This window comes from Malurus melanocephalus, unplaced genomic scaffold (genome assembly GCF_030028575.1).
Source record: "Malurus melanocephalus ecotype Western Australia unplaced genomic scaffold, MMel_1.1 scaffold_78, whole genome shotgun sequence".
In the NCBI taxonomy this organism is placed as follows: domain Eukaryota; kingdom Metazoa; phylum Chordata; class Aves; order Passeriformes; family Maluridae; genus Malurus; species Malurus melanocephalus.
The window spans coordinates 600,380-622,252 of record NW_026623310.1 but is presented as its reverse complement, the minus strand read 5'-3'; the positions used below and the strand labels follow the sequence as shown (position 1 = coordinate 622,252).

The 21,873-nt window shown below is 40.5% G+C and overlaps 1 protein-coding gene across 2 annotated transcripts; it reads right to left on the bottom strand.

Annotated features, from left to right (window-relative positions):
- Positions 1 to 315: 315 nt before the first annotated feature.
- Positions 316 to 20,238, bottom strand: SETDB2 (SET domain bifurcated histone lysine methyltransferase 2). 2 transcript variants are annotated; one of them, XM_057367366.1, is made up of 14 exons: positions 19,857 to 20,238; positions 18,752 to 18,811; positions 16,316 to 16,438; positions 14,843 to 14,908; positions 14,153 to 14,255; positions 12,950 to 13,516; positions 11,371 to 11,490; positions 10,068 to 10,237; positions 9,101 to 9,323; positions 7,062 to 7,146; positions 6,010 to 6,103; positions 5,004 to 5,335; positions 3,942 to 4,030; positions 316 to 593 (listed from the first exon to the last, which is right to left on the bottom strand). In XM_057367366.1, the coding sequence occupies exons 1-14, from the start codon at positions 19,870 to 19,872 to the stop codon at positions 569 to 571; spliced, it is 2,073 nt and encodes a 690-aa protein (XP_057223349.1). In that variant the 5' UTR covers positions 19,873 to 20,238; the 3' UTR covers positions 316 to 568. The 2 variants fall into 2 exon arrangements, with proteins under 2 accessions (XP_057223349.1, XP_057223348.1); XM_057367365.1 differs by lacking the exon at positions 316 to 593 and adding an exon at positions 602 to 2,322 and having other exon boundaries at positions 19,857 to 20,237.
- Between the last annotated feature and the right edge of the window lie 1,635 nt (positions 20,239 to 21,873).

Sequence of the window (21,873 nt, the reverse complement as noted above, 5' to 3'; positions counted from 1 at the left end):
TTCCCATCTTCTTTTCCACATTCAAGTCAAGCACAGACACAGGTGTTTTCTGCATTTTATCTTGTTTAAAAGGCTTATACCATGCTTGCGTTAGCAGTAGGTTTGTCATACACTTTGGCATGTCACTGGTTAACACTGCAAGATGTTATCCCAAGGCATTGTCCCTTTGAGTGGAGGCAGATCTTCAATGAAGCCAAAAACAACTGAGCTGTGTGCTGTCTGCAGCTCACACAGGGGCTGCAGTGATAGAGGGACTTACTAGGGCAAGAGTGGGTGGCTCTGACCCTCTGTAGAGTTCTGCAACAATACTGGTTCTGCTTTTGTACCTGAAGACTGGTGGTGATAGCCCACACAAACCCAAAGTGCAATGACTGGGACAAAAGCCGAGAGGGGGCTTGCTTGATGGATGTGTCAAACTCTCAAATAGCCCTGGAGCTGAGGTTTCATTGTAAGCAGAATGGTTCACAGGTCTGTTAAAGGTCCACTTGTATCAGGCTGAAACTCCTCAAGCATGCCGAGACTTGAGAAATTCAAGAGCATCGTGTGTTACAGCACAAACCCATGTTTTTTAAGCCTGAAGCATCCAAACCAAACTAAAAAAAAAAAAAACAAACCAAGAACACTTAGGGCCACAGATACTGTGTTGTCCACAAACAGACAGCACAGATGCAATCCAATTAAAAAGGAGCCCTAAGCCATGTGGGCAYAAAATACACACTGCCTTGTGGCCTCAGGGCTGAGAATTGGTTCCTGCTTCTCTTTAATTTTGCAGCATAAGCTTGGACATAACCAGGCCAAGACCTTCATTTGTTCCAACCTTTTCTCTGAAAATTCCCTCAGGAACAGGGTGACATGGTGACCACTGATGCATATGGGCTTGAAATCTGGGATAACAACCAAGCAATTAACATATGAATAGCAGGTGGTTCTTAAACGACATATTCATCAAGGAACAAAGAAAGGTGCAGGTACAAGACTCACATGTTTACCTTTTTCCAACAAAGGTAATTTGACTACAAGCCAACCACTTTATTCCATAAATGACAGCCTGAGGGAGCCTTTTTTTGAGTTCTCATGCCAAGCAACTGGCTGTATGGCAGTTATCTCCCCGTGAACRGGGATGCCTCTCAATGTTACTCCTCGAGGCTGACAGACCCCTGACCAACTGCAGGTCTCTAATGGGTGACCAATGTCACACATAACCTTGTATTACAGTGCACTATATTTTGTATCGGTAACTTCAAATCATTATAATGTCCTCTGCAGTAACAGAGTGAACTCTGCCTTCAAACTTTCACACTATTTTAAATAAAACCACTTTCTTTTTTTTACCTTTGGCAGTGGTTCTTCAAGCATCTAAATCACTCATCTGCGACACCTTCTTGCTTGCCCAGGCTCCAACACATTCAAAAGGCRCACACCTGCACACCCACCATCTCCTGCATCTGCACTCCACGTCTCCTAACGCCGCTTGTTTCTCTCTTACCAACAAACCATGTGGTAAGGACTTCTGTGGCCCACCTGTCCTCCAATATGCAATATGGCACTGAGATTAGGTACACTGAATTTCTCCAGGATTTCTCTGTGTCACAAACAGGGAGAGGGATGCAACCAACAAAACCCAGTCATTTCTCTCTTGTTGCAGCAGGACTTGTCCAGCTCACTTTGTAGCATAAACACAGCTCTGCAAAACTGTTCTGTGTAATTCCATCTCTGTTCAAGGCTATCTGTCCCACCAGATCCATCAGGTTTAAGTATATTTTAACAATTCTTAGTGCTCAGACAGGCAGTCTTGCATTCATAATGAGTTTCAGAAACCTGAGTTTTGCTAACTCAGCACTGTGGAAGGGCAYAGAAAACACCAAGGAACCATTGCTCTCATCAGTCGTGTCTCTGCTGCAGATAGCATGAAGCATGAATTCTTCTACTGCACTGTGAACTTTACTTGCAGATTAGAAGCAGGGAGGAGGAAGACCAGGAGAACACAAATTATCTAGGAAAAGTTTGATGTCTTAGGACAAACAGTTCTAATTACGTAAACTACAAAAGTGGCATTTAAATGCAAATTTAAAAACATCGGGTGAAAGGCATTTTAATTGAATGCAATTAGCACCACGGTCTTGAGAGGCTGTTCACTGAGTAGTGACCCCTTCCAGCATATAAATCCCCAGGTTCGAGATGTGTTGGCAGTAGGAAAGCTTTGCCTATAAGGTTTTTTTCCTGCACTTCTGAACTCCACACTGACAGGAAATCTCTGTCTCTGGCATGCTTCCAGCTTCATAACCATAATCCCATGTGAGTTCGCTTCCAGCTTTCACATGTCTAAGAAATAAAACAGTAAATTTGTTTGAACCAAGTCACCAACAACACACATGCAAACCCAAAAATTGTAGGAGGCAGTGAGCATCACACAGGAAGCTTTTTGGCAGAGAAACAAGAGATACAAGGAGTCTCTGGCACAGTCATGCTGCTTTGCCTACCAAAGCTGTGGAGATTGCAAATAGGGTTGGAGTCTAAACAATGTGCTCTAACTTAATGGGAAATTCTGGGAAACAACAATCAAACAAACAAACAAAAAAACCACCAAACCAACCACCAAATCCACCAAAACCAACCAAACACAAAACTAAACCAAAGCAAAGAACAAACAAACCAACAAAGCCCCTAAAATGAAAACAAAAAAAMCACCAAAAATCACCTCACAAAAAAAACAAAAAAAGGGAAAACCACGTAAGTGGTTGAATGAATAACACAGTTTTGTTATTTCCACTATGTACAGTGCATCATTGAAATTTGAATACATCTCTAGATATGTTGTTGAAGACCATCATCTTTGGTCTGACAAGCTACATTTTAATGCAATATCACCAGGTGCACAAAACMCAAGGCTCAGAATTTAATACATGTTCCTCTTGAACCAGCTGCTCTGACAGTACAAGAGAAGAAATGACTAAGGTAGGAAATTCATTGACCAAAATGAATGCCAAACTAAATACCTGAGACTAAGATACTGAGGGACAATGGATGGAAAATGTAATAAAATATAAATAATGTAATAAAATATAAATATTGTAAAGAAGAGAGTAAATCTCTGGTGTTTCTCACTGGATAGGATATAGGGAACATCCAGTGAATTACCAGGCAATAGACAGAGAACAATAAGGATTTTTCATACMGCACATAATTGAAACCTGCAACTTGCTGACTTGAGATGTTCTAGAGGCCAGACATGTAAAACAAATAAAAAGGTAACTGAGCAGGTTCATGGAAGGCACACAATTAAGCTCAACGATCCAGATGAAGTCCTTAATGTAGAAAGGTTGTAAAAGGATGATGCCCAGAAAATGGGAGAGCCAGTGAGGGGAACACTCCTTCAACAATCTTCTTCTCTAAGTGTCTTTGCTGATCATTATTACCTCTCTCCACTGGCCTCAGTCCCCACTACAGACTTCGTTACTGAGAACCTAAGCAAGGAAGAGTCTAGCTGAAACAAATTATTTTTCTGACRCATTTCAAAACATTATCTTCACAGTTCTTGGAAACCTCCCAGTGTAATCCACAGCATCTGTGSCAGTCCGGAGCAGAGTTGCAAGGCTCCACAGAAGATCAGCGTTCCTCAAAACTGGTTTGTCAGAACAAAGTCTATCTATTCTATTCTCACTTAGTACTAATGCTGGCATGTGGGTCAACTAAGTTCATTCATACAATTAAGCTTTCCTTTCCTGGGTTTAGCTGCTGCCAGTCTCACGTACCTCTCTGTCAGACTAAGGAAATAAATGCATCCTTTAGTACACAATAAGAAGTCACTAATAAGAAGGTAGATTTGTGCTTTCATGATCTAAATAACTGTTCCACTCCTCAGCATAAATTATATCTTAATAACTAAGCACTGCGTTTTTCCCCTAGTGCCTTGAATGAACATTAAACTTCCAGAAATTCACCTGTTTGTGAAGAATGCCACCCATGGAAAACTTCTGTTGTGAGTTTCTACAAACACACTTTGTGCAAAGAGATTTGGACAGCAGCTGTGCTGTAAAACAGAAAATCTGAATTAGAAACAGTCCAACAGCACGTAGTTGGCTGAAAATCCTATTTTGTCAYTAGTAAAGGTAGTTTCTTTCTTCCCTTCTCCAGCCCACAGGAATGTTTATTGCCCAGTGCCATTGCCAGGGTAGCAGTGCTAGGGAGTAAGCAAAGGATTAAATTACTGTGTGTTGGCCAAGTACAAGATGTGAAAGGTCACTCAGGTGCATGAAGGAACATGTGTATGCTTATGGGTGCAGAAGAAAGGTTTCTGCAAGATGCACTACTAATATTAACACTGTATTATCTCTGCAAGGAAGAACAACTACAACCTACAAAGAGATGTGTCTTTGCTGTAGGATATTCATGCCAATGAAGAGAAATAAATTATTTGCAGAGTACCTGCAGATGTGTTTATGAATCATTTGCCTTAGCTTGGAGGTATTTGGCAATTCATTACTATTTATCTCTTGGCAAATCAAAATTAGATTTCTTTCACAGACATGTACACAGTATGAAAGACCACTTTCTGAACCTATGATTGAACAGTAGGAAAGTTTCATGCAATAGCACAACGTCTGTCCTAAACCAGCACAAACTTGCACAGAATTTGCAATGGCTGGGGAGCAAAAAAACAAGGCTGGGAGAAGGCTTGTGGCTCAAAAAAAAAGTGTTATTTGTTCTCAGGACCTCTAAAAAAGGCCATCAGAAAATTATGTCACTCACTACAGGGGAATATGTCTCTCAGTAACCTTGTGGTGCCAAAATATGCAGCTGATACATAGCATGTATCAGCTTATGGGAGCATGAACAGTCAGTGTCCTGTCACCTGTAATTGCAGAGAGCACCACATGTGCCTCTCTTCTCATGCACATACTATATATATGGTTTATGTGCAAAAGATTTCTAGTTTAAGGTTAAATGAATAAATGATGTATTTGCAAAAGCAACAAAGAGAACCCAAACAACTTAGTACTTACATTTAGAAAACGACCCACATTTCCTTCTTTTGTGGCATCCAGTATATAAATATTTTCTTCATTAGTATTCTTTGGAAGCATCTGGTCACCATCAGCTTCCTCACAAAGTGCATCTTGTTTTGACTGCCTGGTATCTTCCTCTTTGCAGTCAGTTTTTATGGGTGCATTGGTGGATGGCCTCATGACACATGTGTCATCCAGCACACCTGACTTGCCACAATTAACACTGTGCAGCGACAGACTCTTTCTTTTGCATCCTGTATTGTCCACATCAGCAGAGTCAGTCTCTCCAATTTGCCGTGGATGTTCTTCCTTCTGCTGCTGGATGGGTTCTGTCAATGGACATGTATGTTATTTCTCAACACCAGTTTAAGGCCAAAGCCTTTTCATTGATTGGCCCTGAACTCTTACCCACACACTCTTTCCCACCTCCTCCAAAATCTAAGCAGCTTCCTTGCTATTTACAATTCTGCCACTCTACTGCCTTTTGCCACACCTCTCTTCAATCTTCCCACAAATGACTGTTTCCTGCTCAGGTGCCTCAAGTATTTGTTCCAAGGTGCCTGTGAGTGACCTAGTGTCTCACTCTTCTCAAATCCCACTCTAGACTGACTTCTTCCACACAGCATTTTTATTATTCTCCACCTTAATTCCCAAGAGAATCACAAACTGTAATTAAGCCAGAAACAAGATGCACGTGCAATAGTATCAGTTTCACATTGCCTCTCCAGCTTGAGGTCCCCCCACCCAAACATTATACCCTGTTCAATTTTTGTTGGCTAGAACAGATATTGGGTGTGATACAGTAAGATCTGCAAGACTGACTTTCCCACAACTGCATTGTATTTGAGAAGCTGCTGTTGGGACAGTTCAACATGTCTTAAGATTTAAGGATGACATCATTCTACTCTAAGAACAGGTCTGCCCACACTGTCTACATCAAAGTGTATCACCTGATGGGACACAGTTGCGCAAAGCATCACTATGCATAGTGCAGCAAACTTACTTTCTTTTCCTTTCTCTGTTCCACTGGTTAGTTTTGTTTTGCTTGACTGCTGAATCTGAGAACTGTCATCTTCATCTGAGCTGGCACTGTGCACCTGTGTATCAAATGAAAAAGCTGCAATGCATTGTTGCTGCATGCAACTCTAGGCCAACAGGGCACAGAAAGTGGCTCTTAGAACTCCATTACCCACTGTAATGAATGGCTGTGGCTGAATTTGAAAAATACATTTACTGCAGTGCAACATTTACCTTAATTTCAAATTATTCTTCAAAGTAAGATGGATAGAGTCCCCCACTCAATAAGACATTTCAACAACTGCTTAAGTCCCAACAATTTCACCAGAATTGTAAGTTGCTGAGCCAAGTCCCAAACACGCTTTTTATACAGTTTCAATTAAATGACTGGATGTGGCAGAATTACTCCTCTCCCACCACAAAAAGGCAGTTAGATATGGGAGCTCCAGAACAGACAGCACTGCAAAATGTTAGCATGAAAATCCCATGTGCACTTCTTAAGGGCAATGAATCCAATAAAACCCACAGTGGAAGTTTACACCAGTTTCCTTCTTTGCACATATTTGCAGGCAATGCTTCATACTCGTGTAAGATCAGGAGTCACACGCAGGTCAGYTCTCCCAGCTCTGCCACTGTATGAGAAAAGCGCATAGATGTTCTGAGATTTTCTTCTCTCCCTGCTATGCCACTTATGGGAAGGCATCACAAAAATATTACTACTCTGACCACCTAACCCTGTATTTAGTTACAACGGATGAAAGGGGAGAATAATTACTTAAGGCTCTTGAGGCTGGAGTGTAAGAGATGGGTGGAGAAGGGAAGGTTGTGAGAATAGATGGTGGTGGTCTGGAGGAACATGCTGAAGGACTAATAATGGAGAAAGAATGGGGTGCAGCTTCCTGCATGGCAGCCTAGCTCCCAGTGTGACATAATTTCATTCAGAAAGATCATCAGAACTATCTAAACACACAAGATGAAAATGTCAAAATATACGTATTCAGCACAGTGAAAAATGAATCTGTTAAAGCCACTTATTACCATTTTTAGCTGGTGATCACGAAAAACAACTGTTCTAGTTCCAGGCCTTCTCACGGTTGCATTACTTGAGTTCTTTGGATGAACCCTGTACAGAAAGGCCAAAAAGAAATTATAAAAAACAAACAGACCCATAAGTAACTCTCAAAATACACATTTCTCCAACAGTCTCTAGTTCCAGTCATATCTCTAGAAGGAATTACAGCAGAGCCTGCAGTCTGGCCTCACCCTCTGTGAATAATTTGCTTTTAAGAATTGAGAACCTAAGCTAGGTTCTCTACAGTATTTGTAAAAAAACAGACGCTCAAGCTTTTTTGAGAGATTGGCAACTGCTTTTACATCCTTTTCCAGTTGTCCTGCTGAGAACCAAATTGTTTGTTGTTTTACTATTACTATGTYAGATCATCTCAAAATAGAGCACCTACAGAGTTTTGCCTTTTCCCACTACTACTTTCAACAGTTTTGACAGTACAGCTTTCAAACAGGAAAGCAAAGATGTTGTGGAGATGAGGAATGCARAGGAAGACAGAGGGGGAGAAGCAATATATGACAGATTTAGAGAATGCTCTCCCACAAAAGGAGCCCAGTCCTTCACATCAGGAGGGGGTTGAGGAAGGATGGGAAGAAGTTACCTGGTGTAAACACTTAAAACATCTAAAATCACATTAATCTGGACTACATTTAGAGTGCACTAGAAAATACCAGTTTCAAAATGAATATTAATATCTGCACAACGTCTAGCAATATGTAACAGCTCTTTTTCAAGAAAATTTTCAATGTAAAACATTTATGTGTGTTTTCCTGCCACAAATATCTCCATCATGGTACTTTTTTTGGGCTACTGATAATGGCAAGAAATGCTACTCTTTAAACCTTTAAACTGCTTTGTAAATTCACAGCACACAGAGGCCACAAGAAGATGTGACATTATTCCATGACTACWTCCTTCCAAAGGTATCTTGTTTGGGGGGAATGACATATCAAGCTTAGCACACTGATGTCCTCTCAAAGTTTCTCAGTTGAGCTGCGCTGTCATTTTTTAAGAGGCAGAATAACAAAGTCTTTTTTTCTGAATAATTTTTTACATAGCCCATGTGCAAAACTTTTTTATTCTCGAGAAAGGAAATTAGCAACATTTAAGGTTGCAGTGCAGTCAAGGCAACTTAGAAACTGTCCTTCCCTGAAATTTTTAGTAACAGCACTTAGTAGAAGTAAAGCCTAGATCATTGCTTATAATAATAAAATTACAAAATTATAAATTCAATAGATTTCCAAGATACTGACATGCAAATGAGAATATAGTAGCAAGTATTTTTAAAAGCTTCCATTTGCAATTTCATGGTGCTTCTCAAAGATCCACAATAATCTTCTACCATGAAAACACCTATAATTTGCAATCATTTATGAGTAGCACAAAAAAAGCGTTTGCAAAGAAGTGCTGCAGAGAAAGGAATAAAGTTTAAGAAAATATACTCCCAGCTTCTATATGAAAAGACTACAGCATGCCATTGACACATGCACACTGTTATTTTACATAATTTTGTTGCAGGAATCCCAATGGGCTCTGAGACTCTGCGAGTACAATGAAAACATTCACTGCAAAACAGAAGTATTGTCAAACTCTTAACAGGAGAGGTTAAGGCTTCTGGCAGGAAATAACAAAAGGTTTGAAACGTTTATAGACTGGGAGCAAAGGTCAGGACAGTTGGTGGCTAATATGTCATCAAACCCTTTGGTGTCACAGAGTATCTTTAAACAATTTATCTCAAGTGTATTTTTTTTAAATTAGCATTACACTTAATGCCCTGAACAGATCAAGTACACCCAAGAGGTGAACTGGATTTGTAGAAATGCCAAGTGGTACACATAATAAGTAAAATTTTTTTCCCACTAGAAGAAATAACTGGGAATTTAAAAATAAGTTCAGAAAGAAAAAAAACCCACCACCCTCAGYTGAGGGCATACTCTAAGTTATAAAACAGAATTTTTGGAATAGCAGAATATTAGTTTTGTTATGCTTAAGCTTACTTTGCTAAACTTACAGGGTTGATTTATTTTCATTATCCACAGTCTGAGACAAAGATTCCTGATTCTCAAGAATGTCACTTTTGTCAATCTGCACTAGTTCAATCACTGAGTCTGAGCTATCAGTGTCAAGTTTTCTTTTTTTGGAAAAAAAGTCATGGCCTCTGTCATTCACTGCACTTTTGTCCTTCAGCTCTTGTTCAGCATCTCCCAATACTTCAGCTCTGCTCATTAATCTGCCTAAAAGAAAAAGAAAAGTTTTCATAGTTTTTTTTATGCTTGTTTGCTGAATCACTATCACAGTACCAACGTATATTCACAAATACAAGAGCAYTACTTGGAAAGCACAATGAGAATGCAGTCTATAATTCTGTGATGTGATGATATAGGCTGACATATAAACTCAATTAGACAAGGGCATGTAGTGATAAGACAAGGGAGCAGGGCTTTGAACTTAGAGTAGGTCTAGATTAGATATTAGTAAGAACTTCTTCACTGTGAAGGTGGGAGGCCCCTGGACCTGTTGCACAGAGAAGCTGTGGATGCCCCCATCTCTGAAAGTGTTCAAGGTCAGGTTGGGTGGGGTCTTAAGCCACCTGCTCTAGTGAAAGATGTCACTGCATATTGTTGGGGGTGCAACCAGACATTCTTTAAGATCCCTTCCAAACCAAACCATTCTATGATTCTATGTTTTTTACTGAAAGAAAATTAGCCCTAGCATAGGATGCACAGATCTGTGAGGGAAAAAAAAAAATCAACARTCTGATATAGATTTTGCTCCACATTGTATTGATTGTTTGTCTATCACCGTCTCATTGCAGAGCTCTTCAAAGGTCTTCTGTCTATTTGATCATATTGCAAGTCAGGATTATACTGACACGCTTCCCTTCCCTGTATTTCCCTGTTCTCAAAAAAAATCCAGGGCACACAGCATGGGAGTGGGAGAATTATGCTACATGTCTTCCACAGGTCTCCTCCTGCTACCTGAGTAAGTGCAAACAAATGTCCCCTTGTCRATGTCATCCAGGCAGCGGACACCCCAGCCCTTCTTTTCTGTGTTGAACACCTGCAGCCTGACTTGAATGCCGTGCTGTACAACTCTGTTCTGACACATCATTTTGTCACACCTACACAACACACTACACTCATAAATCCTGTCGAGAGAAAGAAAAACAAAACACAATATAAAAGGATGCATTACCATAACGAAGTACCTATTATTAATTTCCTTCCTAAGCATGAAAAAGGCAGTGGACTGAAAAGATAAAGACTTGCTAAAACTGGTTGTCACACCTACACAACACACTACACTCATAAATCCTGTCGAGAGAAAGAAAAACAAAACACAATATAAAAGGATGCATTACCATAACGAAGTACCTATTATTAATTTCCCTCCTAAGCATGAAAAAGGCAGTGGACTGAAAAGATAAAGACTTGCTAAAACTGGTTGTGCAACAATCCCTGAAGCTTGTGACTTTCTTGACTGCTGATTCATAAATTTTAGGAGTCTGTCTGACAGATTTTGGTATAAGTATACAAGAAAAACAAATGCTCTATTTTTGTTTTATAGAGTAAATCACACAGAAACAGAAATCCCTATGAAGCACTTCATTCTATGCTGGAACAGATCTCAGCAAAGACAACCTATCCCTGGACTTCACTTTAGCTGTCAGGAATTTAAGGTTTTAATGAAGTATTTCCAAAAGGGTGTTTTTTTAGCATATGTTTCTGGGCTCTCTGACAACTTTAATTCTGCATGTGAGCCACACACTAACACCACACAGAGGTCTGAAAGGGCCTCCTTGAGCCTGTAAATTCAAGCCCTTGGCTATTGCAGAAAGCCACCTTGCACAATTCCTCTCCTAGACACGTGAAGTAACTGGCACCTTTTCCAGGCTATCTATTAATCCATAGAACCTGAATAAAAGAAAGGGAAAATGCTTGAAATATTCGATGGAGATTCTTGGAAGGGTCACATATAACCAAGTCTGGCAACAGCAGCTGGCTGATGCGTCTTTAGGACCGGTCACTCTCCACTTTTCTTGGACCTTGATCTAAGCTGTGAAAATTGTAGTATCTGCAGCAGGTTTTTTTTTCTTCCCATTACTCAAGTCACATTAATTATTTTTTATCATCATAGTGATCTGTCACTAAAATTGTAACAAAAATGGAAGGTTTCAGTAATTCTAAAACTCCAGTTATTTTAAACCTGTGGCACTTACATTGAACTATTAACTGCTATTTTATTTGTATGCTCTTATTTAACTCCTGTAGTCTTTCTTACCCAGTAGGAACAGGTCCCTCCAGTCTTTTGTAACGGTATCCACAGAATCTTTTACCACCTGGAGATGGAGAAATTTTACTACGGCCTCTTGCTGTTAGCTGTAGGCATGCACATTTTGACCTAAAAATAAGAATAAAACATCTCAGTATGTATTTGGAGCAGCAAAAATCAATCATAAGCCTAAGTAGTTTGAAATGTACTTGACTATACACACACAGTTCCGTATATATTCCCCCTCTCTGCTCCTTTTACTCCACAAGGCTGTTTCAAGCACCCTACCTTTTTTCTTAACCTCTTAACTGGTTACATGTGCTTTACAATTACCATGCTCTCTTCACCCTAACCCCATTCTTCTGCCAAGCTCCTTAAATGGCACATGCAAATGGCTAAAATACAACAGAAAATTATTGTAAGCAGGACACTGTCAAATGCATTGAATGAATAAAAATCACATCTTCTGACACAGCATCCCAACCTGTTGCTACTACTTGGTTATCTTCCTCCCACCTTAGCTCCCAGGAAGTAAAGAATTTTACACTGTGGAGAATCCAAGCAACGATGCTTGTCTTCACCATCGTGTATCACAACTCCAGAGTYACAGCGATTGGGCAAATCCTGAACCCCAAAACTGCCCATCAAAAGCATCTCAACTCTTGGGGGACTTCAGTGCAGAGAAGTGGCATGCTGTGTGCTTGCTGTTCCCTACCACTCAGCTGAAACTAAACTACTTTAATTACTAAAGCTGCATTATACCAGGCTGTGATTTCAAGCTTTTGCTGGGTCATGAGCAAATACGTTGCACAGCAGCATCTGCAACTACCCTAGCTATCAACAATATAGATGCAACACCAAATAATGCCTACAAAGATCAGACAAATACCCTTCAAGAAAGCAGACGAAAATACCACCAAACTTGCATATGATAACTGTGACAGGTTCCCACAGAGTGTCTATAGCTCAGAGTTACTGGGATTTACAAAAAGACAGCAATGAGCAAGACTGTTGGAACTACTCAGACCACAATGTTATAATTTGTAACCACAGGATTTGTTAGTTCCTGTTTAGAGAAGGGGAGGGACATTATGTAGAGGTTGGGAAGGGAAATTTTCTTCCTCTGCCTGCAGTAACCTTCTAAGTTCCATATGATCTGYTCCCTGAAGCCTGTGCCACCCCATCTATAGATGTCATTGCACAGTAGGAGCTGCAGCAAAAATTCTCATCCATGGTCCTTCCCTGCCCGCCACGAAAACAAGCCTGCCTCTGCTGGCACAAGAATCCCTTCCCTACTCTTTTTTCAAAGCCGAGATCAGCTTTTGCCAGCTCCACCTGGAGGAGAAGCACTGCCAATTTGGGAAGAAAGGAACACAATAATCCACCTACTGATCACCTCCTTCCCTACAATAGAGGGCAAACCAGTAGGACCACCCAAGTTCTGAAGGAAGAGAAAGACACAGTGGTGTCAGCCAACACAGAGCATGGCACTGAAGCAGCGCTGGTCCTGTTTGGTACTGCACCTTCACACACCATCACCCTACTGTTAAGGCACTGTGTGTCACTGGCCTGGGATCTTTCTACCTACCTATCAATGCAGCCATCTGTGCAGTCACAGGAATCAACAAACAGGCTGGAGAAATTGTTGAGATAATATCCACGTGGCCACGACGACTTCCGATACCTGAAATAAGGTAACCTTGCGTGGTCGAGATTGTTACAGAAGGAGATGGGCACAGACTCGGCTCCATTGCTAATATCAAATTCAAACACCAGGGGCTCTGGATTCATGGTGTTCCTGCCCAACAGTACATAAGTGTTGAAGGAAAAGTGGTCAACAAATAAGAAATTGCACTCTGTTTCAAACAAGTAATTCTGCACATCTTGAAAGCTTCTCAGACTCCGACCACAAGGAGCTTTGTAATTGACGTCCAGTGATTTTGAAAGGCAGTCTGCTTTTGCATGACGTCTTTGAAAGTCAAAAAGGATTGGGATCTTCAGAGGATTTTCACCCTTGTGGAAGCCCACTGCTCTGTTGGTAAGACACGCACTAGAGCACTTGTGGTTCTGATACTGCACGTTTAAAGGTAAACCTTGAATTTTGCTAGATTCTTCTTTACTCCCTGAGCATGTTCCTTCCATCTCCTCCTTTCTGCTATTTGCGTTWAAAGAGAAAAAAAAAAAGAAGGAAGAGCAGCATCTTAGACAATCAGCGAAGTGTTCAGTGTTTTAGTAGTTTAATACTTTTAGCACAGGAAAGAAACAGGCCATTCCTTGAAGGCCCAGGGTTTCCATTGTGTAACTGTTCTAACAGCAGATAAATACGTATTCAGTTGCATGRAAAAAACAAAAGGCAAGAGCTTCTTCCCAGAACTTACATGCTAAAACACAGCAAGGACATCAAAAAAAGAAGGAATGACATATTTGCCCCATCTTTTAAATCAGTACCTGTGGCTAAATATTAAACACAGAGAGATTAAGTYGCATGCTTGACAACCTGCACAGTAAGAAAAGCCTGAGAACCGATGTGTAAGTCCTAACCCTGATGACACCTATGAACCTTTATTCACAACCTATGACCTATTCTGCAACATTCTTAGGTGGCAAATTAGACAAATCTATCCAAAACATCAGGATCCACCTGAGGATCAAGATAAAAACATACTCACTTTGAAAACTGGCAGGATTCAAGCCTGGGTTTAAAACATTGACTTTAGAAACACAAATTTGAGAATTCTCTCAAATGCAGTAAAGAATATGTCAAATAAGGAGCTGAAATGATGACACTGACCTGTCAGAACCTTCTACAGTGTTTGCAGCATTGTCAGCTGAAAGAGGAGGCCGCAATTTGAGTTTGGTTTCCTGTGCGCCATCTCCATTCAACTCATCACTTACTGAAAAAAATTAAATGTGAGCAAAAACTTCATCAATCCACATTTCAATTTATAATTTAATTCAGTTTAGTTACTAAAGAGATAACAATAATTAACAAAATACATTACAAACAATGCATTGCTATGAAATACAGCTAATAAAGAACTTGTTAGCACGTGCCTTACTGAAAAAATCTTCTATGTAGTTTTCAAAGTGACCAGAAACAATATGCACATAAAACACATTTATAGATTTCCCTTCTTTATTAGAGAAGGGAAAAGGGATGCCAAGCTATTACAATTGGTGGAGCCATGCACAGAGTAAATGCTCACAGACAGCTCGGGTTCATCAGGGCACATTAGTTCAAACTCTTCCTGTGGTACAGGTATTATACACATACATACACAAACCACAAAAATACAAACCCAGGTTAAAGTTCACAGTTCAGTACTTGAGGAGATTATTAATTAGGTTTTCCTCATTGTAATGGTAATGGCCTTCTCAGATCTGTTTTATTGATTTCAAAGGAGAGAATTGAGCTTCCAGTGAGTAAAACAAGACAAATTAAATCCACATATCAAAACAAAGACTATGGAGATGAACATACCATTTGCCAAGGTTAAGAGATCACCTAGATTAGCTTCATTCACCAGTGCCCAAGCCTGCCAGCATTCTATGCAAAAAAAAAACAAAAAAACAAACCAAAACAGATACTTAAGTTTAATTCAACTAATGATAATAGGTAAAACAAGGTGTTAAGTCCCCCAGAGACACTTATTTCTCCTCACTGTGCTCATCTAGAGCATTGCAAAACTGATACTATTAAAAATATGTTATACCACAGACCTCAGCAGATGCATCTAGGAATTACAAAATCATTATAGCTCACAGCAGTAGTTATGAATTGGCACTGAGTATCTGTCAGCTTTTGCAAAGCTGCTGGAATGTTTTGAAACACGGATAAACTGGTGGTCTACAGTGGCAGTAACATATATGGAGGAAAGTGTAAGCTTCTTTCTTTGTCATCAGACTAAGAAGGGGTGGATCTTGGCAGACCAAATTAATGCTACTTCTAAATTAGTGGTGGAAATGGCCTTCAGATAGTAAGAATTCAAGAGACCAGTTCTGTCTCAACCTCTTACCGCATGCAATAGATATTACAAGGTGGTAGAAAAATCTCAGCAAAATCCATGTCAATATATTAGCTTGAAACCTTTAAAAAACCAAGCTTAGAAAAATTCAAATTGAACTTTATCACAGATTCATTGAGTCATCTGGGGATTCAAGTTCAACTTTTATCTCTGCACTGCTTTAATATTTTGTCTTAACAGTCAAGATATGGGAGCACAAGAAGAAAAAAATTGCACTGCCAGGTTAAAAGAAGTGTTACGTATAATACAGAGTGTGTGGCTAYATTAGTTTAAAAGCATGTTACATCACTGCGTATTTTCTTGCACAAAACACCCCCATAAGATCCATTTATATGGSTGACTTAACAAAAAGAAGCAATTTTACTCAATTAAATAAACCAGTAAAAGGAAACATGTGTACTGCTCCAAGCTTACCAGAATTACAATTTTATTGCATTTTGGAGAGATAGAGGAAGCTTATTTCCACGAAAATCAGGAACAATCTGAAATGCATTAGTGTCACATTTTTCTACTATTGTTTCAAGTTAAAGTGGTATCTCTGACAGAAAATAATACTGAGGTGATTATTATCCCACCCCAAAACCACTCAATTAATTCGTATCAGCTTGAAAGGCTAAACATTCTGATGATAAATGAAAGATATCAGATACTGCAGATACTTCATGACTTCTCAAAAATGAGTATTTCAGTTCCATGTGCTTAAAAGCTATGCATTGTTTGAAAAAATAAACAGACAAAACAAGAAAATAGCAAAATGCACCTGAAATTACTTTTTGTTTTTAAAAAAGAAGAGACATTTTTTAAAGTGCTTAAACCCACCAATTACTAAGTAATTTAAATTCTGAATAATGGCAGATATCACATAGACATAGGCAAAGCAGGCCACAGCTACCCTGCAGTCCAGTTTAACCACTAGAGGTTTTTCAAACCTTGAGTTGTGGCAGTTCCATTCTTGATCTTTTCCTTCAGCAACAACAGCACATTTTGCACCTTCTCAAATATGACATCCACTGTTCTACCTCCCAGTTGTCTCCAAAATGTCTTCACATCACCTGAAATGTAAATTTTCATTTACAAGTTTGTACAGCTCCTGAGAAGTCTAAAAACATGCCCAACTTCTAGTAGACTATTCAAAGGCTGCCACTCATTTCATTTGGAAGCACTTCTGAAATAACAATCAGGATAGCAGGAGGCATTAAACCTCCAGAAGTTTATTCCTAAACCTAATCCATAAAGTGAAACAGGAGTCAAGTGATGAACTGGAGTGCAATGGTCCCGTAAGCAACTCGTCAACCAGGTCCCAAAGGGACATGTGGAAGCCTTTCTTCAAACACCAGCAAATGACTCCCACTAAAAATTAATCACTGAAACTTACAGAAGTGACACATAAGAATATTTTCAACTGAATGAACTGAATATATTACTCAACGAAAGATATTCGGATTTTTTTTATAGCTATAACCTCCCTCAGCCGCATAGGGTGATTATCCCGTCCCATCTTTATTTTTGGTATGTTTTGTAGAGGAAAAAAATGTTCAAAATATTTTCAGATAAAAGCAGTTTGATAAATTTTGTTTAACAAGGGGTATCAATTGAAATAATTAACACACCCCATATATCATGCCTCCTTCCTCCACTACAAATATTTGTAAAGAATATTTTGTGTAAAGAAATATTTTTAAGCTACTAGTTCAGAACCTCTTCTCTTCCAAAGGTATGTTCCTTTGAGATGCTAAGTCACTCATGAAAGTTCTTATTAAAACATTAGCAGCGCATCTTTGTCAAGGACTGTGAAAAAGCAATATGGTTCAGTGTGTCAACAGGTGATGCCAGAAAAAAAGAACCAGCTCTTTCTCATGGTTAATGTTGCTCTTCTTCAATGACCAAGCACAAAATTATAAGCAAATCCATTTTCCTACTCCATTTCTAGAGGTGGAGTCCACTGTCACCACTAGATTTACATTCCACTTTCAGAGAGCAAATTTCTGTGGGCAAATGTGCTGAGGCGACACCCCCCCCCCAGCAGTCAAGAAATACTCCATTCTTTTAAGGCTCATAAAAAGTATTTCCTTCATATTTTGACTTAGTAGAGAATGACTTCTGTTGCCCAGGACACCAGAAGACCAGGGATGCTATGGCAGTGTGGTTACTCTCAAAAGCATTACAACAGCAGCGAAAGATGTAACATTCTTTTGTCATCACAAGCCCTGCTGCTTATATCACCAGCAGCTAAAGGCATAATACTAAATATTAACAGGCAATAATAAAAGTACTTAATTTGAGAAACAGCTGATTTGGCACTGTCAACAAAACTTAATGATCTCCTATATTCACAGAAATTTTTAAACGTGCAGAAAGGTTAAAGTCACATTACAAAAAAAAGTCACTATAATTTTTGGAAATTTACACTACTGGTCCAAGGGATACCACCTGCCCTTTGCCGTTCCCACCCTGTTGCTGTCTGTGACAGTATCACAAATTTAAAATAATAAAAAGCATATTTAATGCTTGTGTATAAAATAAAGTATACATTAAAATAAAATACTCATTTAGAAATTCTAGTAATAAGTTTCTCCACTGCAGATTAAAACTGCTGTCCTCATTCATTACCTGTTTTCAGATGTTTCCATACATTTAACTAAATCTGGTGGATGGGTTGCTTCAGAGGATGGGTGACAGAACACAGTTTCTTGTTTCTGGGTTCTCAGCTATAATAATGCACAGGCCAAAGGGAAATAAAACATATACTGCTGTGTGTAGTGCTCACCTAGGAAATGCTTTCTCAATTCCCATGCTGAAGTGCCCCAACACTCAAGCAGCAAAAGCTTTGTTTTGTATGGAGAAGCAAAGATTGCATATAAAGTTCATAGCATAATTTTCATTTCAAAAAAGACAGAAGTCCACATCACTCATCTCTCCCATGCTAATGCTTCTATCACCAACCACAGCCAGGAAGACAGGAATGAACAGACACTGGATACATCTACCTTGTCAGTACTTAGAATCATCTCTCCAGCTGATGAATCAGGTTGTGGACTGGCATCTGGTGGCAATGGTTCTAAACCTGTCTGGAGGGATTTTGGTTTTTTTTCCCTTAATAGAATCCTTGTGGCCATGCATCTCTTTCTTTCCTGGCACTGTGCAGAGGAATGATACTAGAGCAAGATACAAGCAGCCAAAGTCAGGGCTATTTACTCTAACTACCAGAAAAACAACTTGGGTGCATGTTTCCCGTAGTGCTGCTGACTAACCTCTTACACCATAAAAGGCAAAGCTATTGTCTTCCAGTTACAATTTTCCTACCAGAAGCAGTGCCAAATATACACTACCTTCCCCTTTCTGTCCATAAATCCAAATTACACTACCTTCACTGCTCTCCTCCTTGGAACTGGTAAGGTTGTTCTCTTCAAAGAAGTCACACAGCACTGCAAGAGGTGCAGAAAGGACAAGTAAGTAAGAGATCAGGTAAGAAATGAAAACGGATTGCAACTGCTCAGCTTTTCAACATTTACACAAGTGAATACTCCAGTGGGTACAGGGAGGAGCACTGTGTGAGAAAATGTAGTATTGAAATAGTCATCTCCCTTTCAAACAGCCATCCCACACCTTGTCAAGATCTAGCKGAGGAACACTCAGATGAAACATGGTGTGTGAGGAAATTTTTTTACTTAGCTAATTTCTTACTATCCCTGAAGCATGAAGCTCTCACAAGGTGACCCAAACGTTCCAGCATTTTCAGCTAAGCGTACACAACCCTTGTCCACTAACTCAGAGGTTGTTGGGKTTTTTTTTCTAAATTGATGATGTCAGTACAGCAGTACTACAGCTAAACTAATTTACTTAGGCAAAAAAAACAAACAAAAACAAAACAACAACAACAAACCAAACCAAAACCCAACAAACCAAGCTATTTTTGGGTAAATAAATTACTAAATCTGTTTCTTGACAAACACAAGATATCCTTCACTGTAAGAATATTAAGGAGAAGTAAGGCAGCACTCTTCAAACACATTGAAGATTCCAAAATTTTATCTCCATTAATCACAGAATCAAAGAGGTTGGAAAAGATCTCTGAGATCATCCAGTCCAACCTATGACCAAATTTCACCGTGTCAACCAGAGCATGGCAATGACTGACAATTTCAGTCTTTCCTGAAACACCTCCAGGGATGGTGACTCCACCACCTGCCCGGGCGGCACAAAATTACACAGAGAACATAAATTATATCTTATTTATGTTAGTTACTTCATCTTTTTTAGTTATTTCATCTTTTCTAGGCTGGAACTGAAAAAAAACCCGCAAACAAAAACCTTGCCATTCATTCTGGATAATTCATTTGGTTGAATGAGAAAACAGGTTAGGTGAAGACAGTTGACTCCTAGAAATGTTTTTTGCAAGACTAATGGCTGGTCAAAACATACATACATATATGTTTATATACACATGTATAYGATTTTTTTAAGGCTTACTATTTTTCTCTTCCATCCTCCGGGGATGCTGCTCGGAAGGCTGTCACCCACGCTGGGGTAGCGCCAAGCCCAGCTCAGGTCGGGGTCTCGCTGCGCTCTGGCACGGCCGCARGGCAGGCACCGAAGACCGGCGGGCAGGGCCTGGAGTGCCTGTCGGGCTGGGAGGCTGGCATGAGGCGAGCCTGCGGCCAGGGGTCCGGCCCCAGGTCACTCCCGCGCCCCTCGAGGCCTCGTCCCGGCTCCTCGCCGGCTTCTTCTTTTGCTTCTTCCCTCGTCCTCGTCCTCCTCCTCCAACACTGCACTGACGCTGCCACCCGCCAAGGGGCGCAGTCCGCCGGGAAGAGCAAGCGACGATGGGGGGGCGGCTCCGCGCTCGTGAGGAGGGAGGGCGCGCGCACACCGCCTTTCTCTCTCTCTCTCTCCATTGGCTGCGACGGGAGGAGGGGCGGCGGCACTGGCCAATGGAGGAGGAGGGAAGGCGGGGAGGAGGCGGGGCCGTGTGGCGGCAGAGAGGCGGTGCAGACGGGGCGGGGGCAGCGCCGAGGGACTGGAGGTGCGTCCGCCATCTTGGAGGGGGCGGGCTGTGCCCGGGGCGCTGTGGGTGCGCGGCGCCATCTTGGGGCGGCTGGTGTGTGATCTGTGCTGTGGTGGGGGGATGTCGGGCTGCTGTGTCTTCGTTAATGTATCGTAAATTAAAATGTTTGCTACGTGAACGAATTGCGTAACTTCACTGCTAGCCTCTGCTCTTTGCTCTTGCTGGCTGCACCGCTGCGCTATGAAGCGCTAAATTATCGCTGCCATTTTCTGTTCGAAGTGTGAAAATAAAGGTTTATATCTCCCTTTAAAGTTTTCGCCTGCGTTGCCTTTGCGAGTGTTGGTGTTATGGCTATGTAAAGATGTTTTTCAGAGGAGCAAAAAATTACCCCGCTCTTAAAAAGCCCGGAGAGTGGTTTGTCATTGCTTTTTTGTCGCTTTTTTGCCACCACTTTAAAACTGTAGAGATAAACATAATATGCATACATAATTGCGAAAGGGTTTCCAATCTTGTCGATACTGCCAATCTTGTGGTGGGAGATAGATATGTGATTATTCTAGGGGAATGCTGAGTTTACATGACTTGGAGCTCTCATCTGACCCAAGATCCTCCAGAAGATTTTGATGTCCAGCATCTGCTTTGTACTCCTATAAAGCCTTTAAAATGTTTACACAGGCGTGCCTACATCTGTGGCTGTGGCTGCATTTCAGCCCATGAGAACTGCCCAGCTCCCCAGACAGGAATGAGACAACTCACAGTAACATTGCTGGGAACAGGGTGGCTCAGCACTCCTGATGTGCTGACAAATCTCYCAATAAAAATAGTACTTTATGTTTTTAAAAAGATATTTTCTGCCTTTTAATTGTTTGTTTTAAAATTAAGCACAAGCTTTTCTTGCTCTTGGAGTATTCTGCATTATGAGATGATGGTTGCAGATTCATTTCTCTTTGCTGAATTATTAATATATGTGCTTGTGAATACTGAATGTTAGGAAACACTTGTGGCTTTGCAATTGTATATAAAGAATAAACAAAATACAGAGCCCAGTGCTGGAAGATTCTAAAAAAATATGTAACTGCCTGCCTCAGACGAAAGACAATCTATGAATATATTAGAAAGTTCTAATAGATCTTGTTTGCTATTTGAAGCAAAAATAGAGAGAAATACATTTTTCTTAGAACAAAAGTAATGAGGCTTTTTGGAAACTTGTTGTAGTTTCCTTCACTTTGCATTTAGGCTGGAACTGTAAGGTAGGCTATCTGCAGCACAACAGCAAATTCTGCCAGTGAACCAGTAAGCTTAGTTCTTCCCAAATTTGTTAGGTGGCAGAACCTCACAAGTGATGCTGATCTGACATCCCAGCAACCTATCTGTAGCTGTCGTCCAGCAGCAGTGGGAGCTTCCTTGGGCTCTGCAGTCTGGACCTGGATTGACCTGACCTGCACCCAGAGGTGAGAGCAGCGCTCCCACGTGCCTTCACGT